At 42.1% G+C, this 25,278-nt stretch overlaps 1 protein-coding gene and 1 long non-coding RNA gene across 3 annotated transcripts in view; one reads left to right on the top strand and one right to left on the bottom strand.

Moving 5' to 3' along the window:
* UBE4A (ubiquitination factor E4A) overlaps positions 1-23,081 on the top strand; it is a 35,062-nt gene extending 11,981 nt beyond the window's left edge. For both annotated transcript variants that reach the window (XM_045797897.2, XM_045797898.2), the window contains 15 exons: positions 107-266; positions 517-719; positions 925-1,116; positions 2,054-2,387; positions 3,353-3,473; positions 5,718-6,022; positions 7,306-7,438; positions 8,674-8,861; positions 10,709-10,809; positions 10,926-11,039; positions 13,107-13,281; positions 16,494-16,674; positions 17,114-17,261; positions 18,682-18,839; positions 20,018-23,081. In XM_045797897.2, coding sequence (XP_045653853.1) covers positions 107-266; positions 517-719; positions 925-1,116; positions 2,054-2,387; positions 3,353-3,473; positions 5,718-6,022; positions 7,306-7,438; positions 8,674-8,861; positions 10,709-10,809; positions 10,926-11,039; positions 13,107-13,281; positions 16,494-16,674; positions 17,114-17,261; positions 18,682-18,839; positions 20,018-20,147 — 2,643 coding nt within the window. In that variant the 3' untranslated portion in view covers positions 20,148-23,081. The remainder of the gene's footprint in view (positions 1-106; positions 267-516; positions 720-924; positions 1,117-2,053; positions 2,388-3,352; positions 3,474-5,717; positions 6,023-7,305; positions 7,439-8,673; positions 8,862-10,708; positions 10,810-10,925; positions 11,040-13,106; positions 13,282-16,493; positions 16,675-17,113; positions 17,262-18,681; positions 18,840-20,017) is intronic.
* Positions 12,251-25,275, bottom strand: LOC148108808 (uncharacterized). The gene is made up of 3 exons (XR_015727007.1): positions 24,717-25,275; positions 17,071-24,521; positions 12,251-13,791 (listed from the first exon to the last, which is right to left on the bottom strand). It is a non-coding gene; the product is annotated as an uncharacterized LOC148108808 (long non-coding RNA).
* Between the last annotated feature and the right edge of the window lie 3 nt (positions 25,276-25,278).

The following is a 25,278-nucleotide window of genomic DNA, read 5'->3' as shown; positions in this document are numbered from 1 at the left end:
CAGTACTATTTTGGGGTACATTGTCTTTTTCATTCTGTTTGCTCTATCCACCATTGTTGAGGTCATAGAGCTAGACTGTCCCCTCTCTTCTTCATTCTATTTCCAGATTACCAAAGTTCCAGAGAACCTGCTCCCCTTTGCGGTGCAGTGCAGGAACCTCACTGTGTCCAATACCCGAACAGTACTCCTCACCCCAGAGATCTACGTTGACCAGAACATCCACGAGCAACTGGTAGATTTGATGTTGGAAGCCATCCAAGGAGCCCGTGAGTACATAAATAAGACCTCTTGAGTTTCTGCATTTTGATTTCCAAATTTAAAATTCCTTTAAATGCATCAGAAAGCCTCAGCCACTACAGTTCCAGAAGTATAAATTAAGGAAGAGAGCTCATATCTTGGCCTTTGGGGTTGAATACCAGTAGAATTATCGGAAGTGTGGGAAGAGTAGAGAGCCTGTGTATAAAAGCATACAAAAATCGCCGTGGGCTTCTTTTCCTCTCATTTGTCATCTGTTAGATTTTGAAGATGTAACTGAGTTTCTGGAAGAGGTTATTGAAGCCTTGATATTGGATGAGGAAGTTCGCACATTTCCAGAAGTCATGATTCCAGTGTTCGATATTTTATTGGGCCGAATAAAAGATCTAGAACTCTGTCAGATCCTGTTCTATGCGTATCTGGATATTCTTCTCTATTTCACTAGGCAGAAGGATATGGCAAAGGTAGGTCTGAAAGGTGGTACAAATTCATTTGAGCTGGAGATCTAATACTTTATGGGTCCCTATCCTGACGGCGCTCTAATGTTACCTATTGAATAAAAGAAAGCTACATTGGTTGTTGTATAGACTTAACTCTTTGAGACCCTTTCACCCCACCACCTTTATCTCCTCATACAGATGAATAAGTAGGACTCGTTTTCTCCTGTAGGTTTTTGTAGAGTACATTCAGCCCAAGGACCCTAGCAATGGGCAGATGTACCAGAAGACCTTGCTGGGAGTAATCCTGAATATCTCCTGCTTATTAAAGACTCCAGGTGTAGTAGAAAATCATGGCTACTTCCTGAACCCATCTCGTTCCAGTCCCCAGGAGATCAAAGTGCAAGAGGCCAACATCCATCAGGTGGAACTGTTTACCACTGTCTCCCAGCCCCCTAATCTTAGATGAAGTTGCGTTTCCTTGGGAAGCAGATGCAGATAAGGCTGCTTGAGCCTCTTTAGGGAAGCAGATTGACTTGCTTGGCTTTCTACCATAATCCCATAAAGAAATTGTCCTCTTTTCAGCACGGGCTCAGGGCAGAGGAAGCCGGTGCACAGTTTAAGAGTAAGCTGCTGCTCCTCCGTGCCCTATGCTGTGGCCCAGGCACTGCCTCTCAGCCCTCACTGTTGTCACCAAGCCGTTTCTTGTAATCTGGGCTCCTAAAATCTTCCGACTGAACTCCAACTTATAAACCGAATTCTTTTTCCTTTCCTTCCTTCCACTGACGTCCTCGCCATTTGGGCTTCTTAGTGTAAATTCTAGCAGAGGTCTGGCCAACATGAAGCAGTAAGTGGTGGATTGGAGGTGGTCTAAATCTCCCATCATCACAACTCTAGGACAGGGATTGGCAAATTACTGCAGTGCCCAGGTCCGGCCTGCCACCTGTTTTGGTAAATAGTTGTACTGGAGCACAGCCATGCCCATTCATACACATGTTGTTTATGGCTGGATTTCATGCCATGGTGATAGAGTTGAATAGTTACCACAGTCAGCGTATAACTTTTAAAGCTGAAAATATTTATCATCTGGCCCTTTGCAGACAAAGTTTACTGACCCCTGCTCTAAAGCTATGTAAATGGTATCTGCAGTTTGGCAGCTCATCAGGGAATCTCTCATAAGTGCCCAGTTTTTGTTTTTGTTTTTGTTTTAATCAGAACTGGGGTATAAAGCACAGGCAGAATGAGGGAAAAGATTAGGATTAGGATACTTTTGGAAATTGCCAGTGGCTAAGGTTTGGGAGTAACAAATATGAGGATTGTGAAACTGGAATGTTCTGTGGTTGTGTTTTCTGGTTAAACAGTTCATGGCTCAGTTCCATGAAAAGATCTACCAGATGCTGAAGAACTTACTCCAGCTCTCTCCAGAAACCAAACACTGTATCTTGTCCTGGCTTGGAAACTGTTTGCATGCAAACGCAGGCCGCACCAAGATTTGGGCCAATCAGATGCCAGAAATCTTCTTCCAAATGTATGCCTCGGATGCCTTCTTTCTGAATCTGGGTGCTGCTCTCCTGAAGCTATGCCAGCCGTTTTGCAAACCCAGATCCTCTCGGCTCCTCACCTTTAATCCCACTTACTGTGCCCTGAAGGAGTTGAATGATGAAGAACGAAAAATTAAAAATGTGCACATGAGAGGTAGGGGGGAACTGGGCTTCTCAAGATGGTGTGCGTGTGTATGTGTGTGCGCACGTGCACGTGTGCGTGTAACATCTAAGGCATCCACTTTTATACTTTTTCACAGAAGTGCCTCTTTCTCAAGATGAGACAGAAAGAAAAGCCAATATAAATTTTAAAAAGACGTTTAAAAAAACTGGTAGCTTTTAGATGTTGTGCTTTCATGAGATCATCTTTATGAATTTAGCAGCCTTTGGGTATTGATTCATTCATTCTTTCTAAAAATAAATAAAGCACAATCCCTGTTTTGTCTTTTAACTCAGCGCCTCCAGAAGAAAGCAGATATATTAACAGATAATCATAATATGGTATAAGGCTAAACTATGGGAGCACAGAGGAGGGAGTGAATAATAAATTCTACAGAAGTTGGAAGTCTTTGTGGCCAACTCTTGAAAGATGAGTTGGGTTTAAAGTATGAAAGTACAAAGCTGTGGAAGGCTTGTTTGGGGAATAGTGAGAAGTTCAGTGGGAGAGCTAGGTGGGAAAGGGGTATGGGAATTGGAAGGAAATGAGTCTAAGGGAGGAAGAATATTGGGGCCAGTTTGGAAAAAACTCAAACAGTACAGAGAAGTGAAAAGAAGAAAATGAATCACTCAAAATGAATCACTCTTTAAAAAAAAAAAACAAAAAACCTCTTAATTTTCGTGTATCTCCTCTCAGTTTTTACGACTCTTCCAATCCTGAAAGCAATACATGAGCAAGGAAATAAATCTGGAAAAGCACAGTAGATAGAGATGACCCACTGTCTGTCACTTGGCAACATCCACAGTATTTTCTACATTTGTTTTTAAAAAGAAATTACTTTAAAAAAAAAAAAAAAGCTCCCCCTGGTAGCAGTATGGAAGCTAAGCTAGAGTACGGGGACACTGGAGACCCATACAGGAGTCCGTGGTGAGTCATTTACTGTTCCTTTTACCTTCTTTGAGGTTTGGACAAAGAGACTTGTTTGATCCCAGCTGTGCAGGAGCCAAAGTTCCCCCAGAACTACAACCTTGTGACAGAGAACCTTGTCCTGACCGAGTACACCTTGTACTTGGGATTTCACAGGTAACTGCTCTGATGTCATTCAAAAAGAATTGTTCCGTGGGGTTAAGAACCAGAGGCTTGAAAGTGAGTCTCATTTTATTCTGAAGGCTCCCATTGGATATAGGGTTCCTCATAGGAACAGGGGTTTGTATGCACTTACTCAAGTTTACATGAATTGCCTTTGTCCAAATAACTTGAATTTACTTTTCATTTTTGACCTGCTACACTTCTTAAAATTAAAGACACTAGTATTATTCTGTAAACACACAAATTTTTTTAAAAGATTTATTTCTTTATTTTAGAGAGAGAGCAGGGGAAGGGGCCGGGGCGGGGGGGAAGAGAGAGAGAGAGAATCCTCAGACTCCCCGCTAAGCACAGAGCCTGACTTGGGGCTCAATCCCACAACCCTGAGATCATGACTGGAGCTGAAATCAAGAGTCAGCCTCAATCAACTGAGTCACCCAGGCGTCCCCAAACTTGCAAATTTTTTTTTTTTAAGATTTTATTTATTTGACAGAGCCTAAACAGGGGGAGTAGCAAGCAGAGGGAGAGGGAGAAGCAGGCTCCCCACTGAGCAGGAAGCCCAGTGCGGGTCTCGATCACAAGACCCTGGAATCATGCATGACCTGAGCCGAAGGCAGACGCTTAACCATCTGAGCCACCCAAGCACCGGCAAGTTTTTAAATCACTGTCTTCCTATTGTGATCTGGGAAAGTGGAATTGTTTTAACTTTTCACTTTCTGCTCTTGAATTTTCATTACTTACCACTCCTGATGAAAAAGACCAATCTCTACTCTATGGTATAGAGACAGAACTGACAAAGTTAAAGAAGTGTTTGGAGCTCGAGCACACGCACATGCACTTCCCTCTCGCTCTCTAAAATAAAAAATACATTAAAAAAAAGAAGAAATAATTTATCAGGGATTCCGATAAGATCAGTAGGACCACAAAAGATTTATGTATCAAAGATCAAAAGGATTCTAGAAGTGTGAACATTTAAGAACTAGGGTATGTGACTTATAAGAATGGTTCTGTTTCTGGCTGGCCACATGCCGTTCTGTGATTTTTCCTTCCTCTGATTTAGTTGATTGTGACTACAAGTATAAATAAAGTCGTTACTTGGGGCACCTGAGTGGCTCAGTTGGTTGAGCGTCTGCCTTCGGCTCGGGTCATGGTCCTGAGGTCAGGCCCCACATCGGGCTCCTTGCTCTGTAGGGAGCCTGCTTCTCCCTCTCCCTCTACCTGCTGCTCCCCCTGCTTGTCCTCTCTCTCTCTGTCAAATAAATAAATAAATAAAATCTTTTTTAAAAAATTAAAGTCCTTACAGTCCCTAGGAAGAGGTAGTGAGCGTAGCAGTTTTTAATGTCTTCTCAAAATACTTACATTGGCACAGAGCATTTTTTTAAAACTCAGCAAATTTCTAGAAAAATTAAATTACATCTTTATTAGAGAGTTTTTCTGTCCCGGTCATTGACATTTTAAATGAGACAATGGATAATGCAGCATATGTTTAACCTGTTCAACCACCGACGTTCAGACATAGAAATGAATGTCATCTAGTCTCCCCATATTGGCTAGCTAACCCTAGACATTGTTACAGGGCCAAAGAAGACTTTGGACCGTACCCATGGAGACAGCTATCCATAACATTGAATTACGGGGTTGCCTTTCATTAGAGAACATTTGGCTGACCCTTTGTGAAGAATAATATAATTTTATATTGAACAACAGAGGACTGGAAGCTGTTTCTTAGGTTGTGTCCCAGGTGGCTACCAGTTTCTATGTGGTCATTACTAATCTAGAGTCCTTTTTCTCCAGCTTTTGTTCTCAGCTAACCGTAGAAAGACTGTCCGTATGACCACATCCAAGTACAATCATTGCAGCTGTGCAGTGTCAAACTCTCCTGCTGGGCTCCTTTTGTACTTTGTCTAATCGTTACTTCTTTTACGTGGTAACAGCCCAGTCTACACCCTGCTCAAGCAAGCTACTGTTCTTTGGGTGGTGCGTTTCAGCTGAAGGCCGCTGTTTGTAGTTAGCGTCATTTATGTCGAATACTTGGTAACATTTTCCCGGAGCTGTGACCCCTGCCCGTCTCCTGTCAGTAGGTTGTGCAAGTGCCTTCTGTGTCATCACAGTTGCAGCCTCCTGTATCCTGAAAGAGAATACTAGGATAAATAAATGAGGATTTGTTTTTCTGGAATGATCTGTACTCAGCTGTCCTCTCTGAGCCTCCTGACCCAGTGTCTTCTGCTTTCTTGGGGGCAGGTTGCATGATCAGATGGTAAAAATCAACCAAAATCTGCATCGGCTGCAGGTTGCCTGGCGGGACGCTCAGCAGAGTTCTAGCCCTGCTGCTGACAGCCTTCGTGAGCAGTTTGAACGACTGATGACCATCTATCTCTCTACCAAGACTGCCATGACGGAGCCCCAGATGCTGCAGAACTGTCTCAACTTGCAGGTGTCCATGGCTGTTCTCCTCGTTCAGCTGGCCATAGGCAATGAGGGCTCCCAGCCAGTCGAGCTCACTTTCCCTTTGCCAGATGGCTACAGCTCTTTGGCTTATGTGCCAGGTAAGCAGGCTCTTCCTCGGGAACTGCCTATTTATAGCTCTCTAAGTTTAACTGGGTCACTTTGGAAGTTTAATCCTCAAAGTACCCTTCCTTAGTTATCATTCAACCATTTTTGGAGAAACAACTCAAATTTATAGATAATATCTGCTGGTCAGAGTATGGGGGAACCAGCGGCTTTTTCCTCAGCCTTGTGTCCCCACTTCTGTATCAGAAAATAATCTTCAAAGGATTAAGTGCAGCCAGGGTTTTCAGAGCTGTTAGTTTTAGCATTAATGTTGTTTTCATCGTTCCACTTCTAAATGTATCTGTCCGACTCTCCCTGTGCTATTCTTCAGGGAGAAAAAATTTATCATCCCGTTGGTTGAGGAGATGGTGTAGGTATGTCGGTGAGGAGTTGGCAGAGACTGTCCATCAAAATCAGGTTGTGTGTTCTTGATCACTGTATTGGTCGTCTGTTGCTAAGTAACAGATCATCCCCAAACACAGCACCTTAAAACAAACGTTTCACACGGTTTCTGTGGGTCAGGAATCCAGGAGTGGCTTGGTTACACGGTTCTGCCTCTGGGTCTTTCTTGTGGTTGCAGCGAGCTGTCAGTCAGGGCCACAGGAATCTGAGGACTTGACCAGAACTGGAGGATCTGCTTACAAGCCAGGTCATGTGGTTGTTGGCAGACCTCAATTGCTTACTGGCCTCTCTTCCAGGTCACACAGATCTCTTCTTAGTACTGTTCATGATATGGCAGCTGGCTTCCTTGAGAGCAAGTGACCAAAATGGAAGCTATAGGCTTTTATAACCTAACCATGAAAATGATACACCATTGCTTCTGTATGCCTCTACCCTGGAAGAGTGGAGGGAGGGACACACAAGGGCATGAATACCAGGAAGCAAAGACAATTGGGGGACCATCCTGGAGACTGATGACCAGAGTCATCTAATGTATTCATCTTTGTTGAAAGATTCTTTACCCATCTAAAGGGTTACTTAATGCACAGTTAAGCTTGAGTGTGAAAAGAATGTATATCAGTGTATCTTCTTAAGTTGCCCTGGTGTGTGAACAGTATTTTGTGTCTCTGCCATTTTCATATTGACTTGGATAGAAATAAAAATTGACTTATCTTTAAAGGAGAGTCTACATCTATGAACTTGTCACTATTCCTAGTACCTACAAGACATTTGGGATTTTTTAACCTTTATTAGGTAGAGCAAAAGGAAAGAATTTCAATATTGCTTAGTACAGAAAGTCAGATGTTTCACTAATTGCAGTGAATGTCTTCTTTTTCAGAATTTTTTGCAGATAACTTGGGTGATTTCCTCATTTTTCTCCGCCGTTTTGCCGATGACATCTTGGAGACGTCAGCAGACTCCCTAGAACACGTTCTCCACTTTATCACGATTTTCACTGGAAGCATAGAAAGGTGAAGTGTTGAAAGCTTGGCTGTGACACCATTTAGAGGTGCAGAGCATTCAGAAGACTTTTTTTTTTTTTTTTAAGGTTTTATTTATTTGAGAGAGAATGAACAAACGAGAGCATGAGCAGGGAGGAGGGGCGGGGGAGAGAGAGAAGCAGACTCCCTGCTGAGCAGGGAGCCCAGTGCAGGACTGGATCCCAGGACCCTGAGATCATGACCCAAGCCAAAGGCAGACAGACACTTAACCAACTGAGCCCCCCAGATGCCCCAGAAGACTTCTAAACCAAGCAACACAAGCCTGAATCATAAGGGCTTGCCTTCAGAAGTTGTGTTAACACTAATGAATCACCTGACCACCCTTATGGGTAGCCAGAAGTCCCCCTCTTAAGAGGCATAATAAGCCAAGGACTTTGCCAAAGAGAATCTGAACCTGCTTGTAAGAGACCCAGTGGGAATTCCATTGCTGGTGGCTGGTTAAAATAGTTACCTTAATGCCAGAAACCTTACCAGTGGCAGCCAGGCTCTGATGATCTAACAGTTGCATGGTCACAAAGTTTACCCTTAACGTTCTGAGTTCCATGTACAGTAAACACAGGTAAATGCTTTCTAATCTCACCTTCTCATTCATAGCTTCTACTCCCCTTTCTAGAAAGATGCCCACCGACCTGTAGAGTTGCTTCTCTGGTATTTTTGGTGTCTAGGCCAAAGGAAACCATGTGTGCATGAGTGAAGCTTTGCTGCACAAACAGAATGATGCACGATCCCCTGAGCCATGTTGGTGAGAAGTAGGTAGAAACCAATCCTTCACTGAGCTGAGCAGACCCAGTGAGAAAGCATGAGTCAACAAGTATTTCTTAGGCACACGTGGTGTGCGTCGTAAGTAATGTTGTAGTAATGTTGCATCCTGACCCTGGCCCTCGGAAAGCTTAGAAAGGCAAGTGTATCCTCAGTGAAATGGTCGGGGAGTGTGAACAGTGGATTATTACAGAGAAGTATAAAGAACAGCTAAGCATTAAATAGAAACTTCATTCCTCATGCTCATACTTGGTAGGCTGTGCTCGCAAAAGTTGAGTGATGTTCCCTGCATTATCCCCCACAGATTGACAGCTTTGAAACTACAGAATCCCGTTTCCTCCTCCAACAGTGGCATAGGCTGTTTTGGCCCTTCCTGTGCAGAAAATGTTATGAATTTGAGAGTTAAGTTTTCTACCTGCTCAGCTTGCTTTCTGCCCATTTTGCAGGATGAAGAATCCCCACCTAAGGGCCAAACTGGCTGAGGTGTTGGAAGCAGTGATGCCCCACCTGGACCAGACCCCAAATCCCTTGGTATCCAGTGTGTTCCATCGGAAGCGTGTGTTCTGCAACTTTCCCTATGCACCCCACCTTGCAGAAGCTCTAATCAAGGTCTTTGTGGACATTGAGTTTACAGGTAAAGCAGTCCAGAACTGAGAAGCAGATACTAGTGGAGTCTCCTAGCTTGATTGGTATTTAATGTCAGAAAAATATTAGCAGCCGTCATTGATTGAATATCTATGTGCCAGCCTTGATGCTAACTGCTTTTCTTACATGATTCATCACTTGGTCACCATCTGGCAAGTTTTACTGTATTATCCCTATTGTACATAGAAGGACATGAATGCTCGAAAAGATAATTTGTGTCCTACAACTAAGTGGTAGAATCAGGTTGATTCTGTCTCACCTCAAAGAGAAAAGAGTTTTGCCTAGGTGGCTCAGTTGGTAAGCGTCTGACTTTGGCTCGGGTCATGATCTCAGGGTCCTGGGATGGAGGGTTGTGTCAGCCTCCACACTCAGCAGGGAATCAGCTTCTCCCTCTCCCTTTGCCCCTTCCTCCACTCGTGCTCTCTCTCTCTCTCTCTCAAAATCTTGAAAAAACAACAACAACACATTCTCTTAGCAACTTTATTATGTTTGATTTAATTATGCTCCAGCAAAGTATCCTGTTCAATTACAACCTAGGTCTTTTTTTTTTTTTTTTTTTTTTTTTAGTGGGGAGAGGGGCAGAGGAAGAGGTAGAGAGTGAATCTTAAGCAGGCTCCACACCAGTATGGAGCTTGATGCAGACCGTAATCTCACAACCCTGAGATTGTGACCTGAGCCAAAATCAAGAGTCAGACACTTAACCTACTGAGTCACCCAGCCACCCCAACCCCAGGTATTTATTTTTATCTTCCTCAAAATTGCAGAATAGTGGGACAGTTCTTTTCTTTTTTTTTTTTAAGTAAACTCTATCCCCAACATGGGGCTCAAACTTACCACCCTGAGATCAAGAGTAAACTGTACCACATCTCAACCAGTAAACAACATGTTAGGCAGTTATTTAAGACCCTTTTAAAAGAGATGTTCTAAATAAGTAAAATAAAAGCTATCCTACATCGGTGATACATACAATTAACATTTAAAGAGACATTTAACATTGTACTGAGTGCCTTTCCTATTTGGATTTGGGTTTTGTCGCTTGCTCAAAGCCTTAGTGTCCTGAGCCTTAGTGTCCACATCTATAAAATGGGTTGAAGTGACAACTAATGAGATAGTGCATGTAAATCTTCATAATACATAGATAGTCACACAGTAAATCACTGCACTTATCTCATTATCTGACCATTTCAACCCTTTACTTGTAGTGGTAGAGGATGTATTATAATTCCTGTTTTATTTCTGAGGAAGAAGTTGTTTAAAAAAATGTTAAGAGACTTAAGTGGAGCCAAAAGGAAAACCTAGATCTTCTGACTCCAAATCCCTTGCTCTTCTTTCATTATATGACCCAGGCTACAGAGATCGAGCAGTTCCTTTGATAGGTCAAAACAGTATAAGCCTCAGGTTTTTAGCCCCTGACCTGATTTTTCAGTTTTAAATTAAGAACCAGTTCGTTTCACAGCTGGGATGTTACCTCTGAAGAATGTCGAGGTTACTTAGTATCCCATTCAGCATGTGGCTGTCACTGCCACAATGGCCAGTCTGATAAATACTCTGCGATTGGGTATGGAAGCATTTGTTTCCCCTGGCCTTTAGTGTACAACTTGGTCTTTGTCCTTTTCTGCGTGAGGTATCTTTTATGTCTGTGTCTCTCTTGTTCTGTCGGTAAGAAAATAAGTAAACACCGGGCTGTCACTTCAGGCCTTCATATACTCCCAGGGCAGGTCTTGCCAGTAGTCTTGACACATTCAGAATAAAAGAAAATGGCGCCACAGGCATAAGCTCTTATTGTTTCTCTAGTAGCACCACCTTTACTGTGTTTTTGCTCTTAACCTATTCCAGGAGACCCCCATCAATTTGAACAGAAGTTTAATTACCGACGCCCCATGTATCCTATCCTGAGGTACATGTGGGGAACAGATACCTATCGAGAGAGCATTAAGGTGAGAGAGTTTTTGGTGAAGCTGAAGCTGAGTTCTCTTGAGTTCTACTTCAGATAAGCCCCAGTGAGTCGTGGCTCAGTACTAAAATGGTTTTGTCTTGGGCTGGGACTTAACAGGATTTGGCTGACTATGCCTCTAAGAATTTAGAAGCCATGAATCCCCCACTTTTCCTCCGCTTTCTTAACCTGCTAATGAACGATGCCATCTTCCTCCTGGATGAAGCCATACAGGTAAGAAGAAGTAAATAAAAATTTTTTAGGATTGCCTGGGTGATTCAGTCGGTTAAGCATCTGCCTGCAGCTCAGGTCATGATCCCAGGGTCCTGGGATTGAGTCCTGCATCGGGCTCCTTCCCTCTGCCTGCCTTGTGCTCACTCTCTTTTGCTGTCTCTCTGACAAACAATCTTTAAATAAAAATTGTTTAGAACAGATTTAACTGCCCTTATCAAAAAATGACAAGTACATACTTTTTATCTTTAAATTATAATAGAGCAATCTTTATCCCCATAGTACCAGTTTGGACACCAAGAATTTATGGGTAGTAGTATACATGAACCTTGCCGTCACAGAGCTTGATAGGTATTATTCCTTTAGAGACCAGGATCAAGGGTCATCGAAGCGTCATAAACTAGGATGATACTTTGGCAGAGAGTGGAAAAGAAAGGGTGATGAAGCTAAACTAAGGTACCCTGGCAGGATTAATCAGGCTGGCGGCACAGAAAGAAATCCAAGGACCCCGCGTTTGGTCAGCGACTTTAAACCATTTTCCATCCCAACCCATCAGTAACCGTGACTCACTGAGGCAATGATTCTTATCCCCTTCCTGGAAGATTCTGATTTTTGCACCACTACTTGAAAATCTCTGGTTTGGGTTATTTTTTCATATAAACATTGCCAGGTCACCAGTACTCTTCACCTATCCACAGCCTCCCAAATCTTTACGTTTGAAACATGAGTTTCCCAAAGTCTGCCCCTGGGTGCCTGTCAGCAGCTTCAGTGCTTCATAGCCTTACGCATCCCTCATGGAGCTGCTGCTTGCTCCTATTAAAAGCTTCCCTCATCTGCGACGGGTGTAAGAAAGCTAAGGCAGTGGCCCAAAGGGAGACGAGCAGGTAAGTCGTGAAGGTGGCCTGTTGGGGCGCCACAAGCTCCACATTGATCAGCAGTCCCCCAGGAACTTGTATGTAATCTGTGAGGAGAGTTACTGCTTTTTTCGCAATCCGATACTTTTAGATTTTAGATAGGTTTTTGTAGAAAAGAACAAGTCCTGTAACAAACAGACCCTTCTAAGCAAGAGCTCTGTGATACAGAGAATGACACCAGATGGCATTGTCACAGGACTGCAAGAATGATGAGAAGTAGACGGTTTTTAATATTTATGCTTCTCCTTCCAGACATCTTGCATATTTAATAGAGCTTTGTTTTTTCATAGGCAGCTTGGGGTTTGGTTTGGTTGTTTTTTTGTGGGGTTTTTTTGTTGTTTTTTGTTGGGTGGTTTTTGTTATTGTTGTTGTTTGTTTGGTTTGGGGGTTTTTGTTTTTTTTTTAAGAAGGATTTGTCCTTTTTTTTTTTTCACTTCAGCCTATTTATTTTTGCCTGGGTTTCAGACATGATACTATTTATCCTCCTTTCTGTTTCAGAGACTATAATACTCATGTGGGAACTACCCAGAGTGCACCCAGGCTGAAACAAATCTATATGGAGCTTCAGCCCTATGCTGAGAAATAAAGTCTCATGTTTCTTACATAGTCCTTGGTTTTCCCGGGTTACTAAACTAAATTTTAGGGACGCCTGGGTGGCTCAGTCCATTAACTGTCTGTCTGCCTTTGGCTCAGGTCATGATCCCAGGGTCCCGGATTGAGTCCCACATCAGGCTCCTTGCTCAGCAGGGAACCTGCCTCTTCCTCTGCCTGCCACTCCCTCTACTTGTGCGTGTGCTCGCGCGTGTGCACACTCTCTCTCCCGGACAAATAAAATCTTTTCTTAAAAAATTTTTTAAAAACCACTAGATTTTAAATAGAACCACTTAAGGGGCGCCTGGGTAGCTCAGTTGGTTGAGCGTCCGATTCTTGATTTCATCTCACGTCGTGATCTTAGGGTGGTGGGATCGAGCCCCCCATCAGGCTCTGCGTTCAGCACAGAGTCTGCTTGAGATTCTTTCTCCCTCTGCCCCTCTACCTGCTCTCACGCTCTCTCAAATAAATTTTAAAAATAAAAAAATAAAAAGAACTGCTTAAATATCCTCTTCCCTTCAACTGTACTTTCTTCTCTGATATATTTTACCTCTGGTTTCTGTAGTATTTGAGCAAGATAAAGATTCAACAGATTGAGAAAGACCGAGGTGAATGGGATAGTCTGACTCCAGAAGCCCGCCGAGAGAAGGAGGCTGGCCTACAGATGTTTGGACAGCTGGCACGTTTCCATAACATCATGTCCAATGAAACAATTGGTACCCTTGCCTTTCTGACATCAGGTAAGGACACAAAAGCACTGTGTTCCCAAAAAATCCAGTAGCCAAAATCTGCTTCATTTGAGGGATCAGCCCAGCTGAAATTAAGAATTCAAGACTCTGGGGGTGCCTGGGTGGCTCAGTTGTTGGGCGTCTGCCTTCGGCTCAGGGCATGATCCTGGCATTCTGGGATCTAGCCCCACATCAGGCTCCTCCGCTGGGAGCCTGCTTCTTCCTCTCCCACTCCCCCTGCTTGTGTTCCCTCTCTCGCTGGCTGTCTCTCTCTGTCAAATAAATAAATAAAATCTTTAAAAAAAAAAAAAAAAGAATTCAGACTCTGGCGATAGTATCCTGCACAGTCTGAGAGGGAAATGAATCACTAGAGAAGCTTGGATGATGCCCGGGGTGCTGATTGAGGTGGCTCAATCAGTTAGGCGTCCAACTCTTGATCACGCAGCTCAGGTTTTGATCTCAGGGTCGTGAGTTCAATCCATGAGTTAGGCTCCAAGTTGGGCTCCACACTGGGCATGGAACCTGTTTTAAAAAAAGAAGATGCCCATTGTTGACATGGGAAACGTTCACCCTCACACAGCTGCCAGAAAGCATAAGTTGGTATATTTTCCTGAGAACAAGTTAGCCATATAAATATATTGGCTATCCAATTCAGTATTGGCTATACCAGTTCAGTTGGTATCCAGTTCAGTAGCCCCTTGCCACATGTGGCTATCAGGCATTTTAAATGTGACTAGTCTGAATTGTTGAGGTGTGCTAGAAGTATAAAATACCTCGAGACTTAGTACTTTTTAAAAATGTAAAATATTTCATTAATAATTTTATATCGATTATATATGAAATGATAACCAAGGATCACCAGACATTTGAGGAAATACTCCAACGTGAAACATACTGGATGAAAACTTTTTAAAAAATCTTTATGATCTCAGAGGAATAAGAGAAGATATAGCATCCATAAGACAAGAACAAAGAGGCAATAAAAAGTGTTTTCAAAGAACAAGAAAGAGCTCTTGGATATTGAAAATACAACTTAAGTAATTTTTACCTGTCAGTAGAAGGGTTAGAAGATCAAATTTAGGAGCTCTTCCATGAAAGTAGAGCAGAAATAAAAAGAGATGGAAATTAGAATGGAAAGGATAAGAAAACAAAGGATCAATCCAGAAAGCCTCAAAAGAGAAAAATGGAATGGAGGAAATTATCAAAGAAATAATACCAAAAATTCTCAAAAACTAAAAGCCTCTAACTTGAAAGGGCCATAGTGTGCCCAGCACACAGACCTTTTAAATTCTCACACTAAGATGACATTGTGACATTGCAGAAATCAAGGTAAAGAGAAGATCCTAAAAGGTCCCAGAGAAAAGTCAGGTGATGTACAGTGGTTTAAGTGTAAAATGTTGATTTTCACAACAGTGACATTGGAAGCATGGAGCTCCTCGTGGAAAATAGTTTTTTAGCCCAGAATGCTATAGCCAGCCACACTGTCATTTCTGTTTGAGGGTGAATGTGAGGACATTTTCAGGGGTGAAGGTATCGGATTTGCTTCCCACATACCGTTTGAGAGGCTACAAAAAGATAGACTCCATCAGAGTGAAAGAGTAAATCCAGAGGAGGAAGGTGGAATCCCATTAAGAGAAAGACAAAGGAAGTGTCCAGGATGGTGGTAAAAGGAGCTCGTGTGACCACCACGCAGCAGGCTTATAGAGCAAGGAGTCCAGATTGGAGTGACAGATGGGAGCTTCCAGAAGGAGAATTTCCAAAAAATACAGAACTGCTAGAAATGATCCTATCAAGAGTTTTACATTTCTGGTGGAGAGTTTAGAAACTAGATTTAGTGACTGGTACTCTGAAAATAAGCAAACAAATTTTTATAAAGTTATATTAAAAAGTATATATGTTACTGGGGCGCCTGGGTGGCTCAGTCAGTTGAGCGTCCAACTCTTGGTTTCAGCTCAGATCATGATTTCAGGGTCATGGGATCTAACCCCATGTTGGGTTCAGTGCTCAGTGGGGAGTCAGCTTGAAGAGTTTCTTCCTCTGCCACTCCCCCCACTCGAGCACTTGGGCTCTTTCTCTCAAATAGATAAATCTTTTTTTTTTTTAAGTATATATATTACTTTATATATGTAATCATTAGGACACTGTGGCTCTGCCGTGAATGATATTTTTACAATCTTCAGGACATAAACTAAATTATCTAACCAAAGATTTGATTATATACTGGGATTTGTATTTGGAGGAGAAGGGCAGGAAATAAGAACTAAACTCTCATCACTAGTGGAGTCAATAGACTGACTAAAACTAAAACTAACTTATTAAAACCTGGCATGTGTTAATGTATTTTTTTAATTTTTGGAGTCTATGTCCTTTGCCCTAGCAATTCCTTACAAATTCATTGTAAGGAAGTAATAAGTCTACAAACTTATGTACACAATGAAGTTAATAAGTGAAATGCTGGGGCACCTGGCTGGCTTAGTCAGCGACCCATGCGATTCTTGGCCTCAGGGTTGTGAGTTTGAGCCCCACACTGGGTGTGGAGATTACTTAAAATAAAATCTTTTTTTTTAATAAATAGATATGAAATGTTTATAGTAGAATGTCTAGCAGTAGAAATAATGTTTAGCGATAAAGATAAATAACTTCAGGTGCAATCACACACTGGAAAATTATGTGGCCACTAAAAAGAGTGCAAGTCATCGCTATCCTGCAGAACTTTCTCTGATGGAAATGCTCTGTAAATCTGGACTCATACTGTAGATGCTAGCCACGTGTAGCTATTGAACACTTGAGATGTGAGGTCACTGTGACTGAGGAACTGGATTTTTAAATTAATTTAAATAGACACGTCGGGCCAGCCTGCCTACCATGTTGGACAACACAGGGACATAAATTTACCAAAAGGGTGAGATGTTTATGATACAGTTAATGAAAAAGTAAGTTACAGAATATGTACACATGATCATCGTTTTAAAAACGTGTTTGTTTGTAAATATGGACAGAAAAGCTAGAAGGATGTATTCGAAAATGTTAACAGTGTTTATTTCTGGGTGGTAGTTTTATATTTTGTTTTTGCTCACCAATGTTTTCTAATATTCCTGCAATGAAAATGTATTACTTACATAATTTTTAAAATATTCCCCAGAGGTCTCCAAGTGAAACTCTGAGACATAATATGTAAAAGATGGCTTCTGCATTGAGTTTTCACAGACTGCCTTTTTTTCTAGAGATCAAATCACTCTTTGTGCACCCTTTCCTGGCTGAGCGCATCATCTCCATGTTGAACTACTTCCTGCAGCACCTGGTTGGCCCCAAGATGGGGGCCTTAAAAGTCAAAGACTTCAGTGAATTTGACTTCAAACCTCAGCAGCTCGTATCAGATATCTGCACGATCTACTTAAATCTTGGGTACCTAAGATTTAATTGGGCAAGGCAGAGGGAATTCTAATGTTTTAATTTGGGGTTTTGGTAATGGAATGACTGGTAATTATGTGGAAATAGAAAAAAAAATGGTTCATTTCTAGTTGGTTGATGAATTTTATGTGGTTTTAATCATGAAATTCTGTCTGACCTTTGGGACACTGTTTAGGATTTTCAGTGTTCTGCCTTTTTCTGTACAAAGATAAACTTTACTAATTGTAACCAGTGTTTTAGAAAAGCAGTATTCCTTTTAAGGTTACAGGATACTTGGTAGGGTTCCTTCCTAAAAATTAGAAGAAATCTTTCTATATCAAAAGAACATTGATGGCATGTGAGTGTTGGGGAACCTTGTTCCTCATCCCAGCTGTTCTCTCCCTCACTGACCTGCCCTCTGATCCTCAGTTTCTCTCTGCTGGTGTCCTTCCAGGGACGAGGAGAACTTCTGTGCCACGGTGCCCAAGGATGGACGTTCCTATTCCCCAACTCTCTTTGCACAGACAGTCCGAGTCCTGAAGAAAATCAATAAGCCCGGGAATATGATTGTGGCTTTCAGCAACTTAGCAGAGAGAATCAAGGTGAGGGGGAGGAGGATTTGTTTACTAACATATTCAGTAGTAATCACGGTGTTGACTCAACTGTTCTGCTGGTTACCCTATTTCAAGGAGTAAAAAGAGTATTGCCTTGAGAAAATATAAACATGATTCTTCCTGGTCAGCCAATAACTGGAACTGCCTTTGGTCTTTTTTTAAGTTTTTATTTTTATTCCAGTTAGTTAACATACAGTGTTAGTTTCAGGTATACAATACGGTAGTTACAGATTTCCATATGCCACCGTATCATATTATCCCTAAGTTCTTCATCTCTTTTCAACATGAGAGTGAAGAACAGAAAATTGACTTAAAAAGCTTCTACTAGAAGAGAAGAATGTACAAACTTTATTATAGACTCTATGAAAACTTTTCTACACAGTGTTATCAATAGACTTGAAAATCTTTGTTGTTAACACAGAACTTTTTCAAATAGGATTCAAGATCAGTTGTTTTTAGTCATTTGACTTGTATAGATTTTCTCCATTACATTTGTAGTTAGTAGTTGGCTTATATGGGAATAGTCATACATTTTTTTTTTTTTTAAAGATTTTATTTATTTATTCGACAGAGATAGAGACAGCCAGCGAGAGAGGGAACACAAGCAGGGGGAGTGGGAGAGAAAGAAGCAGGCTCATAGCAGAAGAGCCTGATGTGGGGCTCGATCCCAGATCGCCGGGATCACGCCCTGAGCCAAAGGCAGACGCTTAACCGCTGTGCCACCCAGGCGCCCCGATAGTCATACATTTTATAGATGAAAATACTGTCTTATATTCAGCTAATCCCTTTGGTTGGAGTTTGACGAAACTCCATTAGTTACAAAGAAGGAAAAATCATGGCACAGATTCTAATAGAAAACCTTCCTTGTTGACATCCGTGTTCCCTTCATTGAACTACTTATTTTATTGAGTTGGGCTCCATCTTTCCTAGAGCTTAGCCAGATGGGTGCCTGAGGAACTAGAGTCATGAAGGGATCAAAATGTTGAAGCTACTTTTAAACTCCTCCTATACCTGTTTGTACCTAAAACCAGAAGCTGCTTTTCATACACTGACTGCATGAGTGACTCTGCAAATACCTCTCCTACCACCGTCCCCTTTTCAGTGATGACATTTACAGTAGGACTGCTGCCAGGAGGATCTCGTATGTGATGCGTTTCTTTTTTTGTTAACACTTAAACCCATCCCTAGTCATGACTGCCAGCAGCTGAGCCAAACTTCGGTTTGGGAGTTGGGGTTGAACGCTAAACTTGCTTTTATGATATCCTTCTTGGCTTGTTTAGAAAATAAAGCTGCGAATTGTCATTGTCGCTGTAAAGGGTCCTCAGTGACCTTTTAAGATTATAGTCACTGAATATTTTGAATTCAGCTGCTCGTGAATTCAGCTTAGCGACCAGGTGTTTGTGCTTAGTCCCTAGCAGACCTTCAACAACAGGAGGAGGAGACCTATGCAGATGCCTGTGATGAGTTCCTGGATCCCATCATGAGCACACTCATGTCTGACCCCGTGGTGCTGCCGTCCTCCAGAGTCACTGTGGATAGATCCACCATTGCCAGGCATTTGCTCAGGTACGCCAGCCCCAAAGAGCAGCCTCAAGACAACAGACGTGTGTGTTTGCTGTCCTTTTTCCCCAGTTTCCTAATACAGTACTATCCACCCACAAGGTGCTCCGTATTGTTGATTATTAATGAGTTGAGGAGGCATTTCGGTAGAGCCGTATCACTTGATTGTTGAGGATTTAAACATCCAAAACAAGACACACCGTTGAGAAATGCTGGCCCTATACCCCTTACCTGTTCCTTCCTTGAGGAAATAATTTCTATCCGTAGATGTTATAAATTATGTCAACCTGAAGTATAAGTTGACTTGAACTTGTTTTAATTGTATTTCAGTTGTAAAAATAGAAATGATAACTTTGTTTTGTTTTAAGTCGGTTTTACGCTGTAGCCATCGCATATAGGTTAAGCCAGCTTCTGCCGCTGCTGTCGTACTCAGCCACGGTGGCCATGAGTCCCGTCGAACCTGAGGCGGGGCCTACTGCATTATGTAGAAATGGGTACTGAGAAACTCTTCCTATTTAAAATCAAGTTCCATAAGTTGACCCAAATTTAAGGAAATACTATTTTTTAAACATTGCAAAAAGGGATTTTCTACTTCGTGGTATTTGGTATTAAGCATTCACTATACGCATAATGCTGTCATATGGTGATCTGTCTTTTCTAAACTGTCAGGAAACTTTGTATTTTATTGTGGTCTCAGGATACTGACAGAAGATATATCAGCCCTTCAAGTATATCATAAACCTTCTGACCTGTCAGGAAGCCATAATCTCCATTTATTTGGGTAGTATTCAGCTGACTGAATCAGGTGTCACTCTACAAGGCTTTATCCCTTCACACTTTAGACTATTTCGAGAGCCTGTCACTGAAACTACCAGCAGCTCTGTATGCTCACGTGAGTGTACAGGCTCTCTGCCTTAGGAAACTCGAATCACGTATCATCTGAACAGCAGTGTGGAAATAAAGTTTGTTAAGGAGCATAGAGACCAAGTAGCTAAATAGTCTGCAGAAAACCCAGAAACCTCCTGAATCACTCTTTCTCTCGTCTCCTTTCTAACCTCAAGTCAGCACCTGACTCAGTGCGTCTGGCTTCAGTTTCAGAAGGAGATGCACCCGCTTTTCTAGCTTGGGCTTTGGGTGTTAGAACTTACAGAAATAACCCCTTTCCCTTTCTCTCTTTGTCCCAGTGACCAAACCGATCCCTTTAACCGTAGTCCCCTCACCATGGACCAGATCCGGCCAAACACAGAACTAAAAGAAAAAATCCAGCGGTGGCTCGCAGAGAGGAAACAACAACAAAAGGAGCAACTTGAATAAATACTGTGAACTAAACAAACCAAAAACAACCAACCCCAGAATGTAGATAAACAATTGTTTGTGGTTTCTCTCATTTTGGTTCTGTTCCTTCCTTTTTTTCCTTTCTTTTCTTTTTCTTCCTTTCTTTTTCTCTTTCCCTTCCTTCTTTCCTTCTTTCCTTCCTTCCTTCCTTCCAACTAAATTAGAGAACTGCTCTTGCTGAAACTATGACAATTTAGATTTATTCCTAAGAATTTTACAGTGCTCTCCTGGCTTGCAGGAAATTATGCTTATTATGGCAGCACCAAGTTTAGAAATGATCACTCATTTGTACCCTTTGTTCTCTCTTCCTACTCTTCATCCTTTTCCTACCTTAAGTTACATTAACTTCAGCTACTGAAACTTCCTGCCACCTTACTTTTGCTCTGTCAAGAACTGCTCAAATACCTTTGATGAGCCCAGCTTTTAAGTATATGTCACATATTTCGGTGACAGCTGACACCATTAGAAAGTCCTGTGTCATCGAGGTATTTACTGGTCTTCATGACCCGGATGTCAGCCCTTTTCTTGTTACAGTTCTGCTATATTACAGAATAACCTTTCACACACAAGCAGATACCTTGATGTTTGAGTAGGCTTTTGAATAGAATAGATGAGATTTTCAAAAAGGAATCATGCAGTTTCTGTCGGTAATTCTTAATTTTGCATTAACTCATCCCTCAAAGATCCAGTGGAGGACAGACACTCTCCCCTGGGGCTATCATCACCACAAAAAACTTAGCCCCATAATATTTTTAGGAGGATTGGTAGGACAAACATGAATTTTTGATACCTTATTTAGAAAATTCTGAGGTGAAAGAAAAAAGGAGGCTGTTAGGCCCTCTTTATCTTTTGGAAATCTTGTTACAAGGAGTAGGCTTGAGTGGAAAAGTTAGGGAACAAATATTGTAACCATGAAAGATGTCATTTTAAGACATTATTATCAACCGTGTATTTCAGTATATATAGACACCATGCGCATTTTTATATTGGTCTAGTGTAAACTGAGTACCACTTTATATTGTCTCTTCCACGGTAAGATGTATGCAGTGGGTGGCCATATTTACTGACACACTTACTCTAGACAAAATTCTGAGACTATAACATGTATATAGTTAAATGTTTGTTTGGGCTTGTGACCTAACTTCCAAGAGCTGCTTCTAATTCAGCCTTAGGTCATCAGTTAACAAAGTTAGAATTTGAGCACAACCTTGTCCACAGCCGTTTTAAATATCCACATAGCCCCATGTAGTTAGTAGGCGGATGGGCCCCACTTACTGCAAGTTGAGCTTACGCTCCCTACTCAGTTGCACAGCTTAACATGCTAAGTGAGGCACGTTCTCCTATGGACTATGTCACTATCTCTGTAAGCCTGAAGATATCATAAGTGACAAGAGAAGTGATTTGATCTAGAAACAGGGGTCACTGTTTCATTTTTAACCATGGCCTCTTTCAAGTAAGATGGTAGTTTTAGGATATTCCAACACGAGTTGCTATAAGCAGTCCTCAATGTGCTTTTGATGGCATCACTTGGAAAACCTCACATCAGAGGGCATCCCACACTAGGTATAAAGTAGATGTTGCCTACTGCTGTGCTTTTAAATGGGAAAAAGAGTCTAGGACTCTTGGAAATGGCAGAATGTAAGATATTAATTCAGTGTGCAACCTGAGCCTTTAAGGCTTGGGTTAACAGGATTTGTTTATTTTCTTAAAATGAGCTTCATTTCATATTTATTATCCTCCTTTACTTCTTTGAGAATGAACTGTGTATAAAATAAGCTTCTTCTACTCGCAGTTAACTTCCAAACCCAATCTTATGGGATGTTTTCATTTTTTAAAAAAGTGGGGAAAAGACCAGAGTTTTATAGGAGAAAATTGGAGGAAAAATGGGCACAAAACCTCAGAAGGCAGCTGTTCCCAGCAGCTTTCTAGCTAACAACCTCTATGCTGCCTCTTGTATCTGTGTCTGTATTCTACTTCTGTGGTCTTCAGATTGTAAGCCTTTTCTGGCAAGCTTTTTTTTTTTTTTTTTTTTTTTTTTTTAGTTCTTTTCCTGAAACTTTTTATGAATGGCTATGGCACCATTAATGCTGCTGAGTATCTTTAAACTCATTACAAAGGCAAGTGTATAGCTTAAGGCCACTGTTGGTAAGGAAACCAAGTGTCCTCTGTGCCTTTCTTTCTTTGAAATAATTTAAGAACATCCCAAAAATGAGACTAAAAAATTAATCGTCTTGGTGTACGCCATGGTGTGTATATGCGCTTGGAAGCTTAAAGAGAGGTTTTGTTATCTGGAACTCAGAAACCGCTCTCAATCTATTAGAGCAGACTTTCTTATATACCTAGTTTTATGTGTTGGCTTTGCTAGAGTATGATAGGAAAATGAAGCCTCTTTATCAGCTCTGGTATTGCTTACCAAGAGGGTAATAACTAAACTTGGAAAATTATTTAAGTAGGTTTTATCAAGCAATCTTGGTTTGTTGTGTTTTTTTTTTAATATAGTTTGTAATGGATATGTAAAAACAAAGAAACATTGAAGGTTTTTTAATGGTGCAGGTGAAGGTGCCAGTTGCTATTTGGTATCACAGTCTACAAAAGCTTCATTACTTTATTTGATGCTGGTTGCTAAGCAGCCATTGCCCAGAGCATAAGTCTGCTGGGTGCCTTTACAAGCCAGAGAGGCTGATGCTGCACTGTCGACGTCATGTGAGGAAATCATGCACATGCTCTAACTGCTACACAGGAAAACCTAGACAAAAAAATAAAATAAAAAATAAAACGACAAAAAGGTTGATTGAAATAAAATTTGATCAACATAACTGTATTTTGAAACATTCCAGGAAGGTTACTTCTTGTCAAACTTGCCTGGGGGTTTGTTCAAAGCTTGTATTTAATAAAGGAACACCTGACTTACAACCTGTGTTATCACTTCCTTCCTTACAGTATGAAAAGCTAGTGGCAGTTTCAGAAATCCCTCTGAAATTTTAGAGGACTCTGACCTTCACTTCTCTTCAGGGTGGTATCCGATGTGGGTCACCCAGCTGAGCTAACCTCCCTTACCAGGCTTCTGGACCCTGGAGTTATCCAGAGGAGTCTTAGGGCATGTTTCTTCCTCATCAGTTCACTTCTGGCTTCACTTTTCTTTATCTGGCCTAAACCCCAGGTCCTTCATTTTAATCATTCACTATCACATTCCCTGTCTTGCCCCTAGTTTCTCTACTCCTGCCCTGTAAGACCTCAGTCTAAACTGACCCAGTCATTCCTCTCTCTCCCAGTATCCAAGCTACAGACCACTGTTGGAGAAAAATGACACAATCTTTAGAGTGCTGTGACCACAAATCAGTGGTTGCTAACAGTGCCCAACAACCCTTCTATGTGTCCGGAAATTCAACACCAATCCAAACTTTAACCTTTTTTCACCGATCTTTCCCACCCTCCCACTTAGCCTTCACTGAAGATCTTGCCTTCCACTTTACTGGAAAGATAGGAATTTCAGATTTTCCACTTTCAAACTTCTCTCCCATCATCCCATCTGTGAAAAGGCCCCACAGTTCCAAAGCTAACCCCCCCAATCTTTTTGTCTCTTCAGATATTTTATCAATCCCCCTTCTCTATCTTCAGTCTCTACCTTAATTTCCATAGCCTTATTTGGTTTTATTTTACAGGGGAGGGGGCCCGCAGAAGGAGAAGGAAAGAATCTTAAGCAGGCTCCACCCCAAGGCCGAGCCCAGTGCAGAGCCCAATGCTGGGCTCCTGTCACAACCCTGAGGTGAAAATGAGTCAGATGCTTAAGGACTGAGCCACACGAGCGCCCCCTTACTTGGTTTTCTGACTCGCATTACTTTATAGATAGACATACTCTGGCTTCTACCCTAATTTTCTGAAAGTGCTGTAGCTAATATTTCCATATTGGTAAATTAACTTTCCCAGCCTTAATTTGACTTCTGTAGTCAAATTGGAGTCAGCTTGGCAGTGGAATCATTCCATTGAAATGATGCTCTTGGTTCCTTGGTATCACCTCTAATTTTCCTTTCCACCCATCAGTCAGATTTGCTCAGGCTTCTCCAGGATACATTTTTTTTTTAAAGATTTTATCCATTTGGCAGGGAGAGAGACAACAAGTAGGGCGAGCGGCAGGCAGAGGGAAAGGGAGAAGCAGGCTCCCTGCTGAGCAGAGAGGCCAACGTGGGGCTCCATCCCAGGACCCTGGGATCATGACCTGAGCCGGAGGCAAACGCTTAATGGACTGACCCACCCAGGCGCCCCACAGGGTACATTACTTACAATTATGTTCTTCACATCAAATGCCACTTCTCTACATATATCTCCTCTTCCAGTCATATTAAAGTTTCAACCCTGTAGTATAGAGCTGTTCTGTTATACATCAATCTTCTCTGGAAATCTTTCAGATCACCACCACTCCTAATCCCATACGCCCCATCCCTGTTTACACAGCAACCTTTTCAGATCCCAGTTTTGCCACTCACTAGCTATGTGGCCGTTTATCAATCCCAGTCTTAAATGGGGACACTGCCTAACACACATGCTTACTTTAACTTCCAAAATGCCTGGCATGCTGGAGGCCCTCAGTAAATGTTTTGTTGCTCCCATCTGCGTAGTTCCTTGCGACTGACTGGGGAATTAGTGGAACCAGTTCCCGGACTCCGATCCCGATACACGATACGGGGGAGGTCGGGATTAAGAAAGATCAGCTAAAGAAAAGGCAAAGGACCCGATCAGATGACAGGTTATGTGGCGCCTTCTCTGCCCATCACTTTCCATGTTTGGCCGAGGACCCTGTCTGCCTTTACAAGACGACCGTCCTGGCCTAGGAAGACTTTAGAGCTGCTTTCCAGTCCTAACTTCCCACGTTCTCTCGGAAAACTGCCGATAACACCTGACGCAGAACGGGGCGGGTCCGCGCCGCGGCCAGCACGGGAGGCCCAGAGCGCATGCGCCCGTCCTCCGCTCGCCGGCCTTCCGGGCCTCCGTGAGCGGCTGCCCCAAGAGATGCCTGCTCCTTCGCGGAAGCCCACCGCTCTCCCTGTGTTCTCTGACCTCACCTTTTCATCTCCACTTTCTCTTCGGCGACTGAAGAGACTAATTCGGCCAG

This window comes from Ursus americanus, chromosome 16, assembly GCF_024610735.1.
Source record: "Ursus americanus isolate L20-20 chromosome 16, mUrsAme1.1.p, whole genome shotgun sequence".
Lineage (NCBI taxonomy): Eukaryota > Metazoa > Chordata > Mammalia > Carnivora > Ursidae > Ursus > Ursus americanus.
Note: the sequence above shows the minus strand (reverse complement) of the source record. Positions and strands in the feature narration are given on the sequence as shown.